This window comes from Fistularia commersonii, chromosome 28, assembly GCF_037954325.1.
Source record: "Fistularia commersonii isolate RoL2024-O1a breed Wild chromosome 28, RoL_Fcom_v1.0, whole genome shotgun sequence".
Lineage (NCBI taxonomy): Eukaryota > Metazoa > Chordata > Actinopteri > Syngnathiformes > Fistulariidae > Fistularia > Fistularia commersonii.
Genome location: NC_141311.1, coordinates 9,890,054 through 9,910,414, shown reverse-complemented (window position 1 = coordinate 9,910,414; position 20,361 = coordinate 9,890,054). Strand labels below are relative to the sequence as shown.

General features: G+C 46.3%; 2 protein-coding genes across 2 annotated transcripts in view; one reads left to right on the top strand and one right to left on the bottom strand.

Moving 5' to 3' along the window:
- Window positions 1–6,153: 6,153 nt before the first annotated feature.
- Window positions 6,154–11,210, bottom strand: emc10 (ER membrane protein complex subunit 10). The gene is made up of 7 exons (XM_086175669.1): window positions 11,091–11,210; window positions 10,874–10,940; window positions 10,133–10,245; window positions 9,922–10,035; window positions 9,308–9,492; window positions 8,914–9,007; window positions 6,154–6,447 (listed from the first exon to the last, which is right to left on the bottom strand). The coding sequence occupies exons 1-7, from the start codon at window positions 11,181–11,183 to the stop codon at window positions 6,343–6,345; spliced, it is 771 nt and encodes a 256-aa protein (XP_086031795.1). The 5' UTR covers window positions 11,184–11,210; the 3' UTR covers window positions 6,154–6,342.
- An 8,040-nt stretch (window positions 11,211–19,250) lies between these two features.
- mybpc2a (myosin binding protein Ca) overlaps window positions 19,251–20,361 on the top strand; it is a 39,526-nt gene continuing 38,415 nt past the window's right edge. The window contains exon 1 of the mRNA XM_086175444.1: window positions 19,251–19,360. Coding sequence (XP_086031570.1) covers window positions 19,339–19,360 — 22 coding nt within the window. The 5' untranslated portion in view covers window positions 19,251–19,338. The remainder of the gene's footprint in view (window positions 19,361–20,361) is intronic.

The following is a 20,361-nucleotide window of genomic DNA, read 5'->3' as shown; positions in this document are numbered from 1 at the left end:
GTGTGTGAGGGAGAAGCACTTACTCTCTCCGACTGACAAACACCCCTTTAAAAGGACATCAAGGGAATTAAGCATCCATGACACCACGTTTGGGGCCCCGAGGATTTCTGAAGTATTTCTGAAATATATTCAAAAGCTAGGATTGAGGGGGCTGTATTTTGTTTTTTTCCTGAGGGGGCATCAGGATGAAGGCACCTCTGAAAATTGTCATTTCCCACTAAATGTTTGTTTGTTTGTTTAGAAGTTTACAATTACAAGTGTACAATTACATTAAGCACGGAAGCAGAGATGTTTGTACCAGATTGTAGCTCATAGCTAATTTCCATCTGTAGTCCTGGACAATACAAATATAGAACTGAACAAAATAGACAATATATTTAAAATATACAGATAGGCAATAAAATAACTATACAATACATAAACAGGCTATAAAATATGTATTTTGCAAGTTGGAAACAATGGAAACATTTCTGTAGTTTTTCCTAGACACCTTTAAATCCAAATATGGTTGAATGGTTACCAATCTGATACATGCTTGCTCTTTTTTTTTTTTTTTTTTAATTTAACATTTATTTATCTTTTAGTCAATCATTTTTGATTTTTTGGGACTAAAACATCTTAATATAAATCTTAAAATGATACCGAAAATGACATCCAGTTACTATGGTGTCCTCGAGTGTCAAGTAAGATGCTTTAATGCTAAATAAAACGCATTATTATTATTATTATTATTACTACCTCTGCCACTAATAATAATAACATGGATAGCCAATATGTTTTTTGACAGTATGATGACATGCTTACCGATAAAAGCTGCAGTGTTACTTCAGTGAGACATTATCGGCGACCTGCTGGGTGTGTTTGTGTGCAGACTATACGATACTGCAAACCCCACTTGCACTTCTGCTCACAATCACTGGGAGGCCTGGTGAGCTCCTCGAACTGGAGAAAGTTGGTGTTAGATAAGCGGAGTGTCTGCATCCCTTTCTGCATTTGTGTGTGTGTGTGTGAGAGAGAGAGAGGGAAAAAAATAATAGAAGAAAAGACAAAGAAAACTCCAGTCGAGAGAAGCTTCTCGGCACACAGGAAATTAACAATCTATCAAATGTCCAAAGCCGCTGTCTCCTGGTGAGCAGAGATTTCATTCACATTTCTATCCCATAATACTGGAAACTCTGTGAGAGCGTCACGCATTGATAACGGGACTGGTTCTCTGTCTGTTCATGAACGTTGAAGATTTAAATCTTCATCTCTATCAAAATCAAATTCAAAAGATACGGACCAGAATCACCCTACGAATTTACAAAGACCGGCGTTTCCGTGGAAACAAAGGATCCTTCGGTATCAAACTGCACAGACATTGGAAAACTGTCTAGCGATATAATAATCCCCCTCCTGGTGGATTTTTCTCTGAGGTTTCAGAGCCCTGAGGAGTCACTTCCTGTCTGCACGTTGCACGCCGGGAGGCGGGAGAGTGGGGGTGGTGGAGGGATCTCGGAGACCAAAGTGCACGATTGTGAAACCGAACAAAAGACGGCGTTCAGAACCTGTCAAAATATTTAAGGAGTAACTTCCCTGGAGGAAACCCCAAATCCCCAACTACTTCTTCTTCTTCTTCTCTAATTGGCTTGTCCGTCGATACAACTTAATAGGAAATAACTCCCTGTCAGGAGCGAGGCGGCGGCGGGGGGTGGGGGCGGGGGCCGGCGGGGGGGCGTGGGGTTGAGTGGGGGTCCGGGTGGACTTCTTGGATCTGGAAAGCTCAGCTATTAGGAGGAGAATTCAAATGAAGTGTAATTGAACTCTTAGCGCCGGCGCCTCTAATACCAGATATGCTCGGTGTGAAGCATGAAAACAAATTTCAACACCTCCCCCCTCCCGCCGCCCCTCCCCCTGTGAGTGCTGTTTATATAGTATTGTCGGTGACCTTTTGAGGCTGTTTAGGGGCTATTTGCACAACGGTCCACAATCACTATGTAATACCTGTGGTATTACATAGTGATACCTGTGGTATTACATAGCCAGCGAGGGATATAATCTTACGTCACCACATGTTGGCGTGCTAAGGGCTGCGGTGACATGTCGAGTATGATTGGTTGCCTCCAGAGCGGGGAAGGGGGGTACAATCGGGACTGTAACCTTGGGTGGCTGTTCAAGATGCTTTTTTTCGCCAAGTGACCCCCCCCCCCCCTCGCCGCCCCGGGTTGATTGACGTGGCAGGTGGCTCCTCCTTCTCACTTCCCCGCCGGTGGTGTTCGTCCACGTGAGAATCACAGGTTTCCAGAAACCAGCGCAGTTCTGGGATTCGTCAGATTTGTCCAACCTCCACAACGTGATTTTTTTAAAAATGAATTAAAGGAGATTAATTTGACCCTTTCACCCGTCACATGGTCGACCTTTGACCCCCACCTCCTATTTAAGGGGAGTTTTCCCCGAACAGCCAAAACTCTCAGAGACCGATCGGTCGCATCCGAGACCATCAGCTGTGTCGTGTTGATTTCTTTCGGTTGTCCATCCCGTCGGTTTTTAATGGCTGACCTCCAGGACCTAGACAGGAATCTCCCCACCATCCTCATCCATCAGCAGCTTCGTGAAACAAGGTGATTACTGTCAGGCTGACAGAGGTGAGGAACGTCCCGAATTTGATGGACAGAGACGCCCCCCCCCACCCCGCCTTGGTGTCTGGCCGGAGGAAGCACAACTCCGCCGGATGGGTCAGAGATCACGGCAGAGAAATTCGGCAACCCCAAGGCCGGGTTTGTGCCCGACGGTCGGAAATGAGCCACGACCGCAGTTGGAGGAAAGGTTTATAATAAACCCTTGGGGGTTTGAGCTTTCAGATTTACAACGTGCAAACGACAGGCTAGAATCACCGGGCCCTTACAGCTTTACTGCAACACAAACCTTGTAAATGCCCCTAAATCACTTGTTGTGGGCTCTGTGTGTGTGTGTGTGTGTGTGTGTGTTTGCATGGGGGGGGGGTGCACATAGTGTCATGCTGTTGGTCGCCCAGCGACATAGACACCAAATACTTGTGCTGCTATGTAAGTGGCAGTTTCATGTGTATAACATCCCTCCTTCCCCTGCTTGCTACTACTACTGCCACGGTTCCCCCCGCCTCTCCACCCACCCCTGACATTATACAGTTAATATTTGTATATGGGGTTAATTCTCTTAAGATTTATGACCTCAGTAAAAGTGGAGGCTTTAGATATTTCACAGCCATCATTTCTAAAATACTGGGCGTAAACACAACGTTCATGTCAATCCAATATCAACATGTTGTCCAATACGGCTGCCACGGGAAATTCAGATTCAAATCCCGAAAAACTTTATCAGGGGGCAATTTTTAGCAATTGGGACGAGAGCGCAGAAAGAAATCCATTCATTCATTCATTCATTCATTCACTCATTCATTGACTGTTTACGCTGCCTTGCTAGTGGTACTAGCCTGGAGCTATTTGTTCTGCCTGAACTGTGGATGTTTATCTGAGTCAATGTTTGTAAATAGCTCAAGAAGCGAGGATACACACACACACACACACACACACACACACACACACACACACACACACACACACGCCGCTTATCTAACACCAACATGCTCTGGTTCGAGGAGCTCAGCGAGCCCCCTAGTGGTCATGAGCAGAAGTTGCTTGTGGGATTTGCAGTATAGATTTTTGTATATAAATATATATAAGTCTATGAAAATATATTTATATGTGTCTATAAATGTAGCTATGTAATATGAAAAGTGGCCACAATGGTATTCTTAAAACAATCACATGAAGAGAGGCTTGATATCTTTTGTTTCTTTATCATACCTGTAGGAAATTAAACACTTTTCAACAGGCTTGGAGGAGGACGGGGATCAAACCAGGAATGTTCGGCTCCAAGGATGACCTCACCGCCCCCTAATTTGAGAGTGCCGTTGGCGCTCAAGGGCAAACTTTCAAAATAATTGAATATATTTTTCCGTCGGCCCTCATCGCCTGTTGCAACACCCCGCCCTCCTCCCACGCACCCCGAAAATCACAGCTCTGCCACATTTAGAAACCGAACGTATTTGACCTGGACCGCTCCGTCTATTTATTATTCACCTGATGAGAGCAGCACATGTCTCGGAGGCGTGGTCTCGCTGTGCGTATCCCCCCCCTCCCTTCCCACAACAACCACCTCTTGGGAGCGTCAAGGACTCTCAAATATTCCCGGAAGACGCACGTCAGTCACGCTCGGCGCTGAAAGGTCTCCCATGAACCGTTAATGTTAGCGGCGAGTGTCAAATCGGATGATAAATGTATGAGAAAACAGAGCGGTGGGTGCCTCCTCCCTCCGCTTCACCTCCTTCTCACCTGCTCTGTACTCACACCTCACCCTGTTTAAACCCCTGTTTACCTCAGCTGTTCTTATCACCTTCAGGCAGCAAGAGTTGGTGTCTGAGAAGGCTGAGGGGCCGCCGCAGCATTTTGGCAGACATTCTAAGAAAGGCCCTGCCCAGTGATTGGACCGGCCAGAGGGCGCTGAGGTGTTGAAGCCCGGCGCTGAGCCTCCTGAAATAAGAGGATGGCCCTCACAGCTGGACGCCGCGACTAAAAACAGCCTGGGTGACAGACATAAGGAGGAGGACGGGCGATGTTGACATCGGGATTTTTTGGACACACCGTTTCCGAGCGACACTGTGAATTTGTCATCTCTTTCTTACCGCCCGCGATTATAAATACGCCGCAGAGTGTCAAGATGATGGAGAAAAGACACATGGGTACGTTCATTTGAGCTCGGCCGAAATCGCCCGCCGCCGAGGCCCTCGAGCCGAGCGAACGCCCCCCCCCTGCAGATTTGGACCGCCTTTGGGAAACTCCTCTAAGTTCCCGTTTACTCTTGCTGGATTTTAAATTTCAAAACGGGAAGGGCAGCCTACGAGCCGCCATGTCGAGAGATGGCCCTTACTCTGAGGGTTTATTTTGTTGCTTTCGTTCATTTTCACAAGAACTTGTCGTTTGACCGTGTAATCTTTGTTTCAGGTTCAGTCAGGTGACCACCATCCGATCTTGATCGCGGCACCCTGAAATGCCTCTGGCGCAGGCGAGACTCATGGCGTCATGGGAAATCCTGAACAGTGTCATTTTCAGGTCCTTCATTTTTGTTTGATTTGATCTATCTCTTTCCTCTGTGAGTCTTCAGGCTAAATCCCCCGGCTCGGATGGGAGAGGATTTATTTTATCGTCTCCCAGATGGTTTTGCCGTTGACTCTGTTTCACAGACATCCATCACATTACACATCCTCTTCCCCAAAACCGTGAGCAGCTCCGGTTTTCGGTTTCTTCCATGACCCTGGTCAGGAAGCTGCACGTACCGTAGGTGCCATGTGACCCTTTTCAACCAGATCCAGACAGACAGTCCCTTATATTTTCCCAACCAGTGACGATATCTGGATGAGCCCGCTACCTACAGCGACACCAGAAGATGGCGCTAGGGTCCCATATGTGGGCTTAAACTAGACTGTAAAAGTCTAGATCTCAACACACACACCGATTACTGTTGGCTCAATAATGGCTCCACATGTATTGCTGATTCGTTGGTTCGATTGAGATCATCCCCAGGCAGGCAACTTGAACAGGTGTCAGTGCTGGAGATGTATTTCCACATGTGATGGCCATCACCCCTGGCGCTTCATGGTGGACAGAAGCACCTGGCTCATTCTGCTTCTGAACCATAAACCCGCTGATTCTCGGGTTGGGGTTAGGGTGACTGGAAATCCGACCGGTCTCCAGGTCAATTTGACGTCCGTCTGTCCGATGACGGACCGGATGATGGTTCTTCCTTATTCTACTGTGAATTTCTTAAGAATCTTGGGAACTTCCTACATTTCTTCTGATGGCGGATCTACCTGCGATTGCCCCACAGCCTAGAGGCCATCCGGTGTCAGGCGTGATGGAACAAACAAAACACAGAATGGGACGCTTTCACCACCAGACACTGTCTATCCAGACGCTGTCTGTGGCTGTGAGTGACTGAGTGAACGTTTGGATGTCTGTGATTGACAGGTGACCCACAAGTTCCCGCCCCTGGGTCAGCTGGGGTTACCAGGATTTTATCAATTTTCTTGTTGAAAAAAAAATTAAGACCAAAAAAAAAAAACCAAAACAACGAAAATCACATTAACATTTTATTAGAATTGACTTTGACACCAGTTAAGGTGATAAATACCTTAATTTCACAGTGGTTTTAAGAAATAGAATAATCTGCGACACATGTTGGGTGACAGACCTTGAATTTTCTTAAATAGCATTATTTACAGCTTTTAAAACTACTCAGGACAACCGATTCTCTGCTGGCAGTCAATCACCGTCCGCCCCCGTTCGCCGCTCCGCCACCGGCGCCTCCTCCCGACTGGTCCTGAGCGCCGGACATCATCAGGAAGAGGACGAGAGGCACGATGTACATCCACTGGAAGAGAGGAGGAGAGAATGGGGTAAGAACGGCATCTTCTGTTTGCCGCCTTGAACAAACTGAATCAGATGCGTTCTATAGATCCAGATTCGGTCCCAGATTAGGTGAAGGAATTCTCCAAACAGAAGAAGAAGAGAGGGTGGTTGTGGAAATCTGAGTAACATAAAAAGTCTCAATCAGAAACCAAACACCTGCTGCACGTCGTCATGGCAGCGATCCCATTTCGTTTTCTGTTTGGAAGGTGCTGCTTTGAGGCCGCCAGGTATTTCCTGTCGTTCATGACGGACATTGGCGCTTTGGTGAGTGTTTGGTTTCAAATCAGAGGAAAAAAAAAGTATATTTAATAGGAGTTAAAAAAGAGGAGGGAAAGAGCAGGAAACAGGAAGCGGGGTTTAGTTATGCTGCTTTAGGAGTTTAATTCAGAACACAAGGGTCGATAGGGGAAGGGGGGGGCAGAACAAGCCACAAATAAGAACAGTACTTCGATGGGAATCAGCTCTGCTCTCTGCCTCCCCCTGCTGGGGGCTGTGCTGAATTGGTGGCCACGAGGAAGATTGCACCTCCCAGAATCAAATACCACTGGAACACAGCACAGCACTGGGTCAACAACGTTCACTGAGCACAACACACACACACACACACACACACACACACACACACACACGCAAGCACGCACGCACGTCGGGACCAGGGCTTTTCAACTGTCACGTGTGCTCAAATTATCAAACTATCAAATGTGTTTGACCGCTGGAATTAAACACTGTGTGGGTTCTCTGAAGGATTGGCTTCAAACATACGTAATTTGCTGTATCAAAGAGTTAGTTCAATTTATCAATGTGCTGATCAATGCTTATACTAAAAAGAAAAGTATCACACCATTTCTCAAGTTTTTCAAGGACTTTTGGACCTCTCTTTTTTTTTTGTTGTTTCTTTTAGGTCTTCCGGGATCTGGCTTGGGAGTCTTGATGGGTTTGCCAGCTCAAAGACAGGCTAGACCTTCACACTTCACAAAGGGCATCTCTCAGTCAGAAATGGGGGGGGGGGGGGGGTCTTTGGAAGGAAGTGACACATCTCTGTCTCTCTCTCTTTCTTGCTCTCACATTCACATGCACGGACGCACGCAAACAAACTCACACAAATGAAGCCACTACCTCTGCGCTCAAGGCACTGATGGGGTCACACCGCCCCCTGGCAGTGAAGAGCAGAACTGGAGCCACAGAGAGCAAAAGTGTCACTCAGCCAAACCTTGGACTGGGTATGCTAGACACACATCAGCTGTGAGTGTGTGTGTGTATATGTATCAAGGCAGATACCCTTGGTGAGCTTCGATCCTGACCTTCCATAAAACCACTGGAGGAGCAGCCGATGAAAAGGGCACATTTTGTCTGAACCTCTAAGTTCCACAGACAACAATCCAATAGAAGCCACCTAGTGGCTACAGGATGCAAAAAGAAGTCCTTTGTGATGACAGTGGAACCAGCTTTCATAAAGAAAAAATATGAACCAAGAGGCCTCTTTACTAATTCAGTGATTATGTGGACCAATGCATTCATCAGATCCCGGGAGCTGGAGGGGATGGGGGCGGAGGGTTGCCTGGAGGCAGTGGTGGGCAGTCGGAGCCAATAGGCTGCTTAATATGTGTCATCTCAAAAAGACATAATGTTACTGTGCACCTGGAGAGTCAACACGGGTAGCTTTTTCAAGCAGCACTGGAAAAGGGTGCCTCAACATATCAATCTCCCTGCATTGTGAACCCTGTTTTTTGAAGGCCGTGGCACCAAACCAGCTGGCTTTATCGTCAGCCAATCAAATTTTGATGCGTTATTAGAGAGCGCTCCCGGAAGGGCTGCCGTGCACCCTCCATGCAACCGCGCTGGCATGCAATCTTAACACTGGTTTCAGCGCGAGGGCTGAACCTTGAGCAGGTTGTGAGCGCATGGCAGCGACACACACAGCTTAAGCTATGGCTACGGATGGTTTGCTCCTCGTCATGTTCGGGGTGGTAAAAGGTTCTCTCTGGCACCCGACGGAGAATGATTTCAACGTGGTGACCAATATATAAATAAAAAAAGAAGATCTTTTTGGCCAAGACGGACCATCTTTTATCCATGCTTGTATTGATGTGAACTGTGTTTGACTACTGAACGTGCTACTGATGCCGTCCAGCTAATTAGGCTAACATCCCCCGCCCCCCACCTGGCCCCATTTACAGGTTCTGTATCCATGCTGGTAACGGACTGGGGACATCATGGCTACAAACTTGTTTTATTTTTTTGCGAGTGGCATGTGAACACATCACCCAGGGTACCTCAACTGGTTTGCGCAATTTTACCATACAGGGTTGAATCTGGATTAAAAATCAGATCTGTATGTGTGTGTGTGTGTTTGTGTGTGTGTGTGTGTGTGTGTGTGTGCACGCACAGTCTGTTGGCTGTATCTGCTGCCTCCAGCACGAGCACTTACATATTTTGCGAAGAAAGACTTCTGCTCCTGTGGATTCTTTCCTTTCTTCTCAAACTCCTGCTCCAATCGTTCGAGGAACAGAGCTGTCTCGGGCCTGCGAGGAGAAACTGGCAATTAGCATTCAAACAAATGCTAAAAACTGAGACCAGAGAAGAGTGCTGGGGGACTCCTTCCACCTTTGGGGAAATGTTGTGAGGCTGCGGTGCCAAAGCAAATACGAGTGAATTAAATATTTCTGGTGAAACCCTGCTCATACACGGGAGGAGTTATTGCTAATGTGCAGTTGAGACGGGGGCGGTTGCAATACACTCTCAACAGCGGCAAAGATTTCACTACAAGGCTAAGAGAGAGGGGGGTGGAGAGGGAGAGCAAAAGTCAAGCCGTAGCTACCGACCCCGGAGCGTTGACGGGAGCCATGATGCTCAGTGTGGTGTTGAAAACCTCAAGATCAACTTCGTCTTCAACCTCTGTTCCTCTGCAGGCCCCCGGGAGCGTCACTATGGAGACGCCGATGAGGTATCCAGACACGTCGGTGTGAAGGGTTATCACATCACTAAGGTGGGACTCAACCATGGCACACTGGGGAGTTGGAAGTCAAGAAACATATAATAGTGTTATATCACACATAAATCCATTCCCTGAATCCAATAATATAATTATAGAATAAATGTGAGTGAATGATAGCACTCAGTGTGAACCTAGCAGCCAACGATGGAGACTGAAAGTCAAAAGTCATTCTCATCGAGATTTTGAGGGAGTCATTCACTTAAGTCAGGCATTCCCATTTTAACAGTGATTGAAAGCAGTGATTTAAAAACTTGAGTAACCTGTAGCGCACCTTGTGCCCTGAGGCTGTAACATGAACAACTTTGTCAAGAGACATCTTAATATTATAACAATAATAATGCTGTACTATGGGATTTGGGCCCTGTTTTGTGACTTTCAGGGCAACCTCATGGGACGACAGCGCTCTCCTGCTGAAACAGTGGCATTGATGGAAAAACGTACTGCTCTGACAAACGCCGTGAGGTAACCGTCCATCTGCCGCTCAGTCTGCCTGTCCGCCTGCAGAAACACACGAGGCACTCTGATCCGGTACAGGCCGTCCACTGCGGCCACTTCCTGTCGGGTTCACAAAAAAACATCGAACACATCAAGAGTCATTCCTCGCCGCCTGCTGTCTGTCTCAAACCGCCGTGTTCCAGATATCGAACATTACCTTGAGTTTGAGTCTGTCCTCCTCTGACAGTTGGTTCTGGCTCAGCGAGATGCCCGGCTCCCGTCCGGCTTTCAGCGCCAGGGATCCGCGGATGCGGAACCGAGCAACATCGTCTGCATAGACACAGACGGTCAGCGTAATCATCGATTCAGGATAAACAAAAGCATTATTCCCTGCTTCCTGTTGTATGGACTTTTTCAGCCTCTATGGAGATTCTGGAGTTACTGATTGTGAAGAAACAGATACCTCAAACAGAATAACATATCATTCTATTGATTCAAATCACAATTTCCTTCATTTCACACACTACCTGTCTTTGGCTTACTTTTCACATCAGCTTAGTGAAAGAACATATCTGCTGGATTTGTTATTGCCACTATACAATTAGACTGACAAGTCAATTATTTACTTAGATACCTTTATCGGCGGGTGTTCGAGTCAGTCCCTCGGTCGTCAAGGGACAAATTTATCACTAAGTCTAACGAGGCAATTTTTGTATTTTATCGGAGATTATCAGTTAATTGAACTTTAGACTCTTCACATAATTAAACGTTAAAATACCTCAGGCAAAAGTGTATGTTTAGTTTACGACACAGCTAGTGGTTCTGACAGCGGCTCACTTCGGGTTTATTTCCCAGCTCGGATCCGCAACACAAACATGGCGATGCCGGGGGAGCACCGGGCTGCCGTCGCGCTTAACCGGAGACTACGCGGACACGACGGTAGGATTTTTCTGCTCACCGACTTCGAAGGAATGTTCGAGAGGCACGGAGAAGCCGGTGTGTTCGGTGTCCAAGGCGTCGCCAACCTGGGGCGGGGGGGACGACATTAGCTGTTAGCAAGCATTAGCTGTTAGCTGTTAGCAAGCACGGCTAACGCTAACCACCTGCTAATATGCGTAGCTTACGGCAAAATTAATCCAGTTTAGTTTTTTTTTTAATTTGCATTTTACACTTACCCTCCTGCCGTTGTTACAGCGAACGTAAGGAACGCAAACGACGAAGTAAATGGTACAAATGACAGAAATTTGAAATGGTAATAGACGAGCCATAGTGTGACGGGCTGTACGGGTACCGGCTTGGGACAAACGACACCGTGGTTTACCCTTTCAAAATAAGAGCCTCTCGAAAATAAAAATGACTAAAGATTTAGATGTGTCAGCAGAGATGAAGCCACCGGAGCTGAAGGAACAGCAGATATCGATTCGGCTATCAAACCTTCTGCAGCTTCTAAAATGGGGAATTAAAGAACGTTTCTAAAAGGTTTCTCACAGATTGGCAGAACTGTCAGTGTGTGACCAGAACGCTGCATTCTGGCTCACATAGGATATTCTGCAGAGTGGCTTAACTCCCTTAAATTGAATTTAACATCTGGCAGAAGTAAGAAAATAGCTTTTAATTTATTTGTAAATCTGATTCTATTTTGAGGAATTTAGTTCTATGTGCTCTGTGGAGGTTCATGTCACATGGGAATGCTTGTTTGTGTGTGTGTGAGCTCTGACATGCACTTAATATCTGGCAGTTAAGGGTTAAGTTTTGAAAACATATTTTAATGTCTCAATGTAAAGTGACATTTTATGGAAAATGAATAATGCCTCTTGAACTGTCCGACCCTTATCTATGACTGTTTTAAGTCAATGCCTGGCACACCATCAGATCATTTCTAGTTTTTAATAATTTTACTTTGTTTATTTTTTGCCATGAGGTGCTCTTAGGTTTTCAACCCAAAGCATTTGGTATTCCGATCCATCTTTCAGAGCAAAACAAAGGGAAATCAGAAGAAAATTACAAAACTGGATGGAAAAAAATGTCCATTAGGGCTAATAAATACTTTTATTTTGAAAAGCCTCTGACAACTTCCCTGGTCAGGTAGCTGAAACTGAGCCAAGTGAAGACTGAGGTCATCTAGGACCACCAGAGGCCGCTAAAGTACTAGAAAACCCCCTTAGCCTCCTCTTCCTCCCCCTCCAACCCCCACCTTTCGTCTGCATCACAGCTATTTGTTGGCTGAGACTGAGACGGCGGCTTGTGATACCGAATCCTTCCAGAAGCATCCGACCCGGGCCCTGTTGATCACCACCTTGCCCTCCTGAGGGGTCCAATCCACTGTCAGTCATGCGGACAAAGGCGCCCCCGCTGCATGACCTCCTCTCTTGTCTGTGCCGTGTCTCCCGTCCAGGCGGAATGGAGGACGGCTGGCACCGCAGCGACGCGTCTCCGGCGACCTGCTGGGATCAGATGTCACTTCTATGAAACAGACCTGGGAACAGAGGGCACTGTAAAAATACTTGCCGGGGGGGTAAGGAGCCTGCGGGGGCCGAGTGACGGCCGGCCTCCCACTCCACACCCGAGTGGAGGTATCTTTATTTACCCTGAGAGAGGAAGGAGAACCTACGGGGAACTCACGGCCTGTGTAGATTAACGACAGATAACTTAAGATCTAAGAAAATATAGATACAGGCGAATATGTTCAGTACAAGTCTAAAAATATTCAAATGAAACCACACACACACACACTGAATCTACTGATGTGTGCTGGTTCAGTGACAAGTGAGAGAGATGATGAAACAGGGCCCTCTGAGGCCTTCTCAAGGGGGCGGTGGGGGAAGTTTCAGAAACCGAATCAAGTCAGAAATATGAGTTCAGATAGGCTATTTTAGCCACAGCTGCTATAAAAAAAGAACAACATTATCAATCCAGTATCTGCCAAATGCCACCCATACGTCTAAAGACTGAAAAGATTTGGAACAGACTTGTGTAAAACTATCATCTCACTCCAGCTCACATCTAATAACTACTTTTAGAGTTTTAAGTCTCAGCCTAGCCTCTTAAAGGACTCGTGTAAAACTATAACTAGATTCTTTCAACAATTTTCTCACCATGCAGTGTTTTCATCGGGGATTTGCAGAGTCTCCGCTCTTTCAGTCCATCGCTTTTTCTTCTCCACTCGGTTTCGATACATTGGTGAGTTGACATTGTGCAAGCTGGGCTCTTCTGCCGACAGCTCTTTCTGAGCGCTTCATATCGATCAGTACGTTCTTCGGTGTTACCGTTCATCTGTACTGCAAAAAAATACCAACAGCCCCCACTACTGCTCTGGTGAACGTTAGCCTACCATGTTTCCTTTTTCTGGTTTTGTAGAGCTCATCCATTGGTTGTTGATTGTGGTATGTCACGGTAAAGACTGAAAGACTTGCGATAATATTGTTGTAAGCCCAAGACTAGCAAAAGACTGACCTACGACTGCTCTAGGACTGTAAGATTACCACCTTACAAATGGCCAAGAAGGCTGGAGAGCGCTGCGACTCCACTAAGACTCTTCAGATTTCCAGCTGACTCAGTTCTAAGTCTGCGACTGTGTAAGGTGTATGTCTGGCATAAAACTTCCAGAAATCGCCAAGAATTACAGTCCAGTTTGGATGAAATTGCAGAGATTAGCAACAGATCAAAACAAGTGATAAGCAAACAGAAATATCAACAAGTGGCAGATGTGGTCTAGAGTCCATGGAGCCTTAGAGCAGTTGATCATGCTGCGAAAATGTTCCTTCAAGGGATCCTTGAAGAGGGTTCCCCAGACCCACCCTAAAGAGGACACTGTCCTTAACCCCCCCCAGAGGGCACTTTAGCACTGTTGTTTCAGCCACGGGGTGGTGGTGGGGTATTTGCTTTAAAGATGGCAGGTTGATGTTCATGATTGTAAATGAAACACAGTTAAACCGTCCCAACGCTTCACTCGCCACTCGTCACGCTCTCTTCTGGGCAACCGGGAAATGAAATTGCACCTCTGAAAGAAGGTATTAGTAGTCCACCCATGCTGGTATCCATGGACGGGACAAAGATCGCTGTGTTTGACCTTGTTTTTAGCGTTCGGGCTCTTTGACCAGCAAGTAAATATTTTGGAATAAGTTCAAACACATTTACCAAAGTTGAACACAGTATATATATTATAACCACATTTTTATACTGACATTATATTATTCTCATTATCCTCCATCCTCATATGGATTTTGTGCCATTTAATCAAATTGAATTTGTTCCTTGTCCACCCGGACAGTTTGGGGCAGAGCCCATCTCAGTACAGCGTCATGCTGGAGCGGCCGCACCCCCTCTGCCAAATGTGGTTGATGTGATTTATTTCTCCAAACGTGAGGTTCTGCTGACGCGCGGCGAAACCTGTGTGGAACCTATGCACGAGGTCGCAGCCATCACTTTTGGACACTTCGGCGTCAAAGCTGTTGCAAACAGGAATCCCTGATTAAAAACAGGCATTAATTCCGGAAAGCTTGGAGAATCAGGAAGTCAGACGTAAGGGCACCGGGAATATTTCGGGAATCTTGACACAGCCAGGGAGCCCGGTGTGGGTCCTGACTTGGACGGGCCCGATTAGGGGCCAAATATGAGGACGTGAAATCACATGACCTGAGCTTCACGGCCCTGCAGTGTGCACGCCAGGTTGACGTGCTCGTTTTTCTTCTCCCTCTAGAAAGAGACAAGAACCTTTTCCACCCCCTCACCCCCCCAGATGAACAAAACAAACTATAGAGGAGACGCGCTGTGCTTTCTGATCGACCACTGGTTCCTACTGGACTGTACAGTGAACCATGTGTTTGTTGGACCGCATCAATTGAATCTGCATTGAGATCGTAAACAACATTTTAATTAATTTTCACAGTTGCAATTTGAGGCCCTCACCCCCTACAACAATAATATGAAATATTGTTTTTTGCTCTTTGATTTTCGAATGCCATTAGTTAACGCCGTGACGTCATCAATATTTATTGTGGGTGTTTTCTCAGATGCGCGAGTGGATCTCACAGAGCATTAAGGAAAAACGGGGACGTCTGGTCTGTGTGGTGAACCGGTCATGCAGGTCAGACTTCGAGGCTGGCCCCCCAACACGTCACCTTACTATTCCCAGTCAAATATGAGAATATTTGACTAATATTTGAATATATGAGAATATGAATGGAAGTACGCACATAGAAACACAAACACTCGCTCTGTGATTATATAAACATCTACGTTAGGTTGTTTTTTAGGATAATAAGAGCGGCGTTGACTTCTACAGACTAAATCCTTGATGTCGAGTGCTTTTATTTTGGTGAGGAAGCATCCTGTGAATTTTTTTTTTTTTTTGTAGTTATCTGTAAAATATTGTAAAAATCAGGGAGTTTGAGTCTGTAGCCAGAAGGTTACATCTGCCTCTTCAGGTAAAATAAGATTTTTATTCTCATTATGTTTTTTTTCTTTTCTTTGAAAATCCGTAAGATCCTCTAATTAGTCCCACAGGAGGTAAATCGTAATTGTACTTATATAACGATGCCAATATTCTAAAACTCATTGGTGAAATATTAGAAATAAATTTTTTGAAATTATCTAAAAAAAATGCATGGGTACTTTGAGTTATAAACCTGACTGCGTGACATTGTGGCATCACGTCCCATGCTGCTAAGCGAGGAGAAGCCCGGCGTCCCCGGTTTCTCCCGTGTTCAGGAACGAGCGGCATCCGATGGCTAGTCGACAAATTGGGAAACACTTCATCTCCAGCTCCGGAGGACAAACATCACTGAGGTCTTGTTGTATCATCTGCAGACGACACTCTTGTTTACACCACAGAAGAAACCATGTTAGGTCCTGTTTTTTTGATTTCTTGTATGTTTCCTATAGCCTTAATTTTTCCAGGAAATTCGCGTTATTTCTAGGGAACTCCCAATCCGAATGACTGCGTTGCACACGTTGAAAAAGAGAACCCAACAGTGTCAAGTAAAGGAGTGGGTAGGAAACCTGGAAGCTTGTCAAGAGATGAGTAATAGAACCGTCCCAGAGTGGTCGTTAGCATACCGCCCTCACAGAAGGCTCGTAAAGGACCTATTACTGTAATAACAGGAGAGAACCCGGAGTTCTTGAGTTCCGTCCAAACGGCATGGATGTTTAAAAAAATCTGGTTGGTAGAACTTCAATCACTCCCGCACCAGCAGGAGTAATATAAAAAGGGACACGAGGATGTCTTCTTGCAGCAGAGAAGCTGCGAGTGTTGGTTCTCTCCATGTTCTCCAACCGGGTTCTCCCTGCGTGGAGTCTACATGTACTCTTGCCCGCGTCCTCTCTGTTCTTCCCAGCTTTTAACGGAAACATTTTCATGAATATAGAAGAATAGTCTTATTCAAAGATCATAATTAAACTGATCAGAATTCAAGGAAAGCCGCCGTGATGAGGCCCAAAGCTGAGGAACATTAGGGAGAACGCTCTTCATCTGCATGTGTCTGGAACTAGCGGCTCCTTAGAGAGAAGGAGTGAAGCGTGCCTTTTTTTTCCTTCTCTTCATCAAGGAGTTTTATTTTTAAAGATGGAAACTGCTGCGGTTTCATATTCTTCTCCCACATGAGGCGTGATGCAATGATTGTGCGTCTGACGATGAGAGGAGCTCCTTATTGGTTATTAATTGATCGGTTCCGGGTTCCGGGTTCCGGGTTCCATGTTCTCTGGGCTGCTCATCGGCTGCTGACGATGTCGCCTCTTCTGTTGCCTCCTTGTCTCTGGAGGTCCTCAGTCTTTCCAGGTCATGGTGAATTCTAGTCAAAATCTTCATGTCGTGGCAACTGGACTTAAATTTTTTCACTTGAAGACGTTTCACTCCCCTTATCAAAGAGGCTTCCTCAGTTCTAATGAGTTCTAGGGAGTTACCCCTTCTCTTTTCCCCTTCCTTAGTGTTCCCCTTTTACAACCAGCAACCTGAACAGCGTCCGGTTTGAAAGACTGTTAGGATGAAGTGAAGATCTGGAAGCTGATTACTTCCTCAGTCCCCTGAGACTGAAGCCCCGTTCATTTCCAAACGTCAACTTCAAGCTCAGCGAGGACCGGCCCCCTCTCATCTGAGGCCTGTGATGGGCTTTTGTTAACTTGGATTTAGGGAATGAATCTTAAAATCAGTCGGTTAGTTCATTGAAGACCGTAAATTTACCGGAGCTGTGAACCAGATAGCGAATGGTGGTTTGGATGATTTGCAGCTGACCCGTCCAAGTTAAGCCACCCCGCTGTGTCGCCTGGGACTCCCCCGCCCCTGAACCCTGTAGGCAGGATATAGATACTGAATGGATAAAAGTGTTGCAGTATATTGATCATCCTCCTTGCAAATTTATAATTGCCCGAATGCACTTCGATTAAATCCGATTTATTCAATGCATATTTATTAAATTGATAAAGTAGACATTCTCCTCTGTGGCTAAAACCGTTTGGGGCTGGTGGGGTGAGGGTGAAGGGTCGGGGGCGGCGGATTCTCAGACAAACCGCTTCGAACTTACACAGCATAAATAATTTAAACTGATCCAAGTACAATCAGTATGAATCAACAATGTGAGCGGGGGCTGTTTTGAAAAATATGTATTAAAGTGATATTACACTGGACTCAAGGACACTTAATGCCCCACACAAACTACCCACAATAATACAATACCCCCAGGGGTATTTTGTTCTCCTTGAACATCTGAATATCAAGTTGCACTCGCCTTAAATAGCTCTTCTTCAGCCTCTGCCTGCCGTCTGCACCAAGGTTCCCTTCCCTAAATTTAAGTGCCGAACAATGTATTGTTCCTCAGCAGGAAAGAGCTAGACTGAGCCGGGTTGTGAGACAAGAATCTCTCCTGCTTTTTTATGCATATTTCCCTGCTTCACTGAGAAGACTTCTTCTTTTCCTTTTCTTTTTTCAGTCGCCTCAAACTAACCCCATCCTCTGTATCGTCCGCTTAACTGAGAAGACGGTGGGATGGATTTCGGCAGAACAAACATCTGATTGCCAGAACAAACACTTGAAACATTAAAACTGAATTCCAGAATTGTCTCCTCAAGTAGAAAGGACGCTCTTTAGAAGCATTGTGGAGATGACAGAACTCTCCCGGGTTAGTCCTGATGAGCTCTGGTTCCTTTTTACCTGTTTCAGTTTTCCCAGGAGTCATTAGCTTCAGGGAGTCATAACGGATGAATGGAAAGAGCTGGGTCCAGAAAACAGGAAAACTCACCTGGGATGCAGGTGTAGAACCAGAAGGCTTGTGTTTTTTTAATCTACAAACTGGACAGTTGTTTTCAGAGCCAGCGCCCAGTGAAATTTTCCTTTTTGAAAAAATCCTTCAATGGTTCAAAATACCTGCAGCTATAACTTCAGCTTTTACCGGAACTATAGGGACTCGTGTGTGTGTGTGTGTGTGCGAATTTGAATTCATGCACCTGAAGTACAATCAGCAATCCTCTTCATCCGCTAATGACCTATTTTCCTCACATTTTTGGGGGGGGGGGGGCGAGGACAAGATCTCCATTATATAACAGCCAGTGTGGGAAAGGCACATCTCACCAGAACCACAGTATAAACACTGTTAAAATGGCCTTCACGCTAAACGCAGATCCCCTCCTCACCCTACATCTTAGCCGAGGCCAAGATTGTGGCCACCACATCGTCAAACCCGGCCAAAAGGTGGACGTTACCCGAGTCCCGCGGTGAGCAGGACTCACAGAGTTGACGGGCATGGAGATTGTTGCCGTGCCCCTCATCAGAGACTCATCAGGTCGGCAGCCCCTTGGTTTGTCTGACCTCTGCCATCTGTAAAATACACCCTGCTGACGTTTGCTGGACAAGTGTGATGGTTCTGGGCCCATAGAAGCACCACATCTGATGACCCCTCACACCACCCGCCTCATTTTTCAGCCTTTTCATTATGTATCTGGCCGTCCTGGACAGGCCGAGTTCTTTTTTTGGGGAGTCAGACGGGTAACGTATCCGAGCGGCCGGTTCACGAACGAGCCACTCAGTCAAGCTGTCAGTAACCCCGTGTGTTAATGTTCCACTGCTCCGGGTCCCAGAAGGTGAATCAACTGGCAGGTTGTCCTTCGTCGCGGGTCGGACCCACCCTCTGCCATGATTCTGATCTGACCCCCCCCTCCTGCGTGTTCTCTCTCCTCCTTTAAGCTCCCCGGATACTGCCAAGGTTTCCAGTTACAACCATTCTGTCACTCAGTTCCTTCCTTGTTCCACGGGTTTGGGGGGGGGGGGATGAAATGACGGGCAGCGGTAGTGAAAGTGTGTGTGTGTGTGTGTGTGTGTTTGGTAGGGGGGGGCGCTGAGGTGATAAAAAGCGATGAAGAGGGAATAGCAGGCAGATCCTCAGACAACGAAAGAGGAAGACGTCTTGAGAGGAGTCGTGGTTACCGAATGCAGACATGCCTGAGCCCACGAAGCCAGGTAAGGTACTCCGAACCCCTCCACATTAGCGACGCAAACTCCCTGACCCAAAACAGATGGACTGGGTCGTGGTTTCCATGACAACTGGGGAAAAGAGGGTGTGACTAGCCAAAGAATTAAAAAAAAAAGACTATAAGTGAAAAGGAAGGAGGGAATTTTTCCTTTTTTTTTAATCCCCATCTTCCTTTTTATTGAGGGGGGGGAGGGCATTCCTTTAATATTAATTTCACCGGTGAGCACATGAGTCAGATTTGTCCGGGATTACTCCCTAATCCCCGCCATCAGTTTTAGCTTTCATGTGCTGTACCCACATGTCTGACCAAGCTCCTGCCTAGCGTTCCCCCGTTAATGTGAGCCGGGAATGCTAACCCCGTTAGCCTCCTCATTAGCGGGCAGCGCCAGTCGCCGTCCGGGGTGCCTTTAATCGGTGCCGGACGATTGATGAACATATGATAGGAAGATAGGATGGAACCTGGACTTGGAGCCGCAAGGCAGCAGAAACGCTGATGGAGCCTCCTTCTTGATGTCATGGTTAAAGTTAGACACGCCGCGGCCAGCTGTTGTAGCATCGGAAAGCAAATATTCACCGCGACGTGCCGACATTTTCGGTGAAAATAACCTCTTCTTAGTTTGCAGAAACTGAAACCCCTCGTATTCAAGTCATCAAATCTAACAAACTCTTTTTTTATTACCAGTTTTAAGCAATGCTTTACAAATTGATCAAACGGGCTGGGCAAAATAACAAAAAATTTATTCTTCACGGCTTTTTATGCCTTCATACGGGTCATCGTTTCTGTGTCATTTTTATTCTCTTCATCTTTCTATTCCTTTTTTGTGTCTCCGGGTTTGAAGTTGTTGCCATTGCGTTTTAGATTCCTCCGTCCTGCTCCGGTATGTCTTTAGCAAAACAGATTCATTGGGATCATAAAAATAAGGGCTAAATCAAGAACCCAAAGTCAGAGAACATGACAAACGCAGCACAAATAGCAGTGATGGGGTTG

What these genes read in the sequence shown, in the direction of transcription:
- emc10 (XM_086175669.1), bottom strand. Translation starts at nt 11,183, where the DNA reads ATGGCTCGTCTATTACCATTTCAAATTTCTGTCATTTGTACCATTTAC. An exon ending in CGAACATTCCTTCGAAGTCG is followed by an intron (nt 10,246 to 10,873) that starts GTGAGCAGAAAA and finishes GTGTCTATGCAG; the next exon opens with ACGATGTTGCTCGGTTCCGC. An exon ending in GCTCCCGTCAACGCTCCGGG is followed by an intron (nt 9,008 to 9,307) that starts GTCGGTAGCTAC and finishes TTCTCCTCGCAG; the next exon opens with GCCCGAGACAGCTCTGTTCC.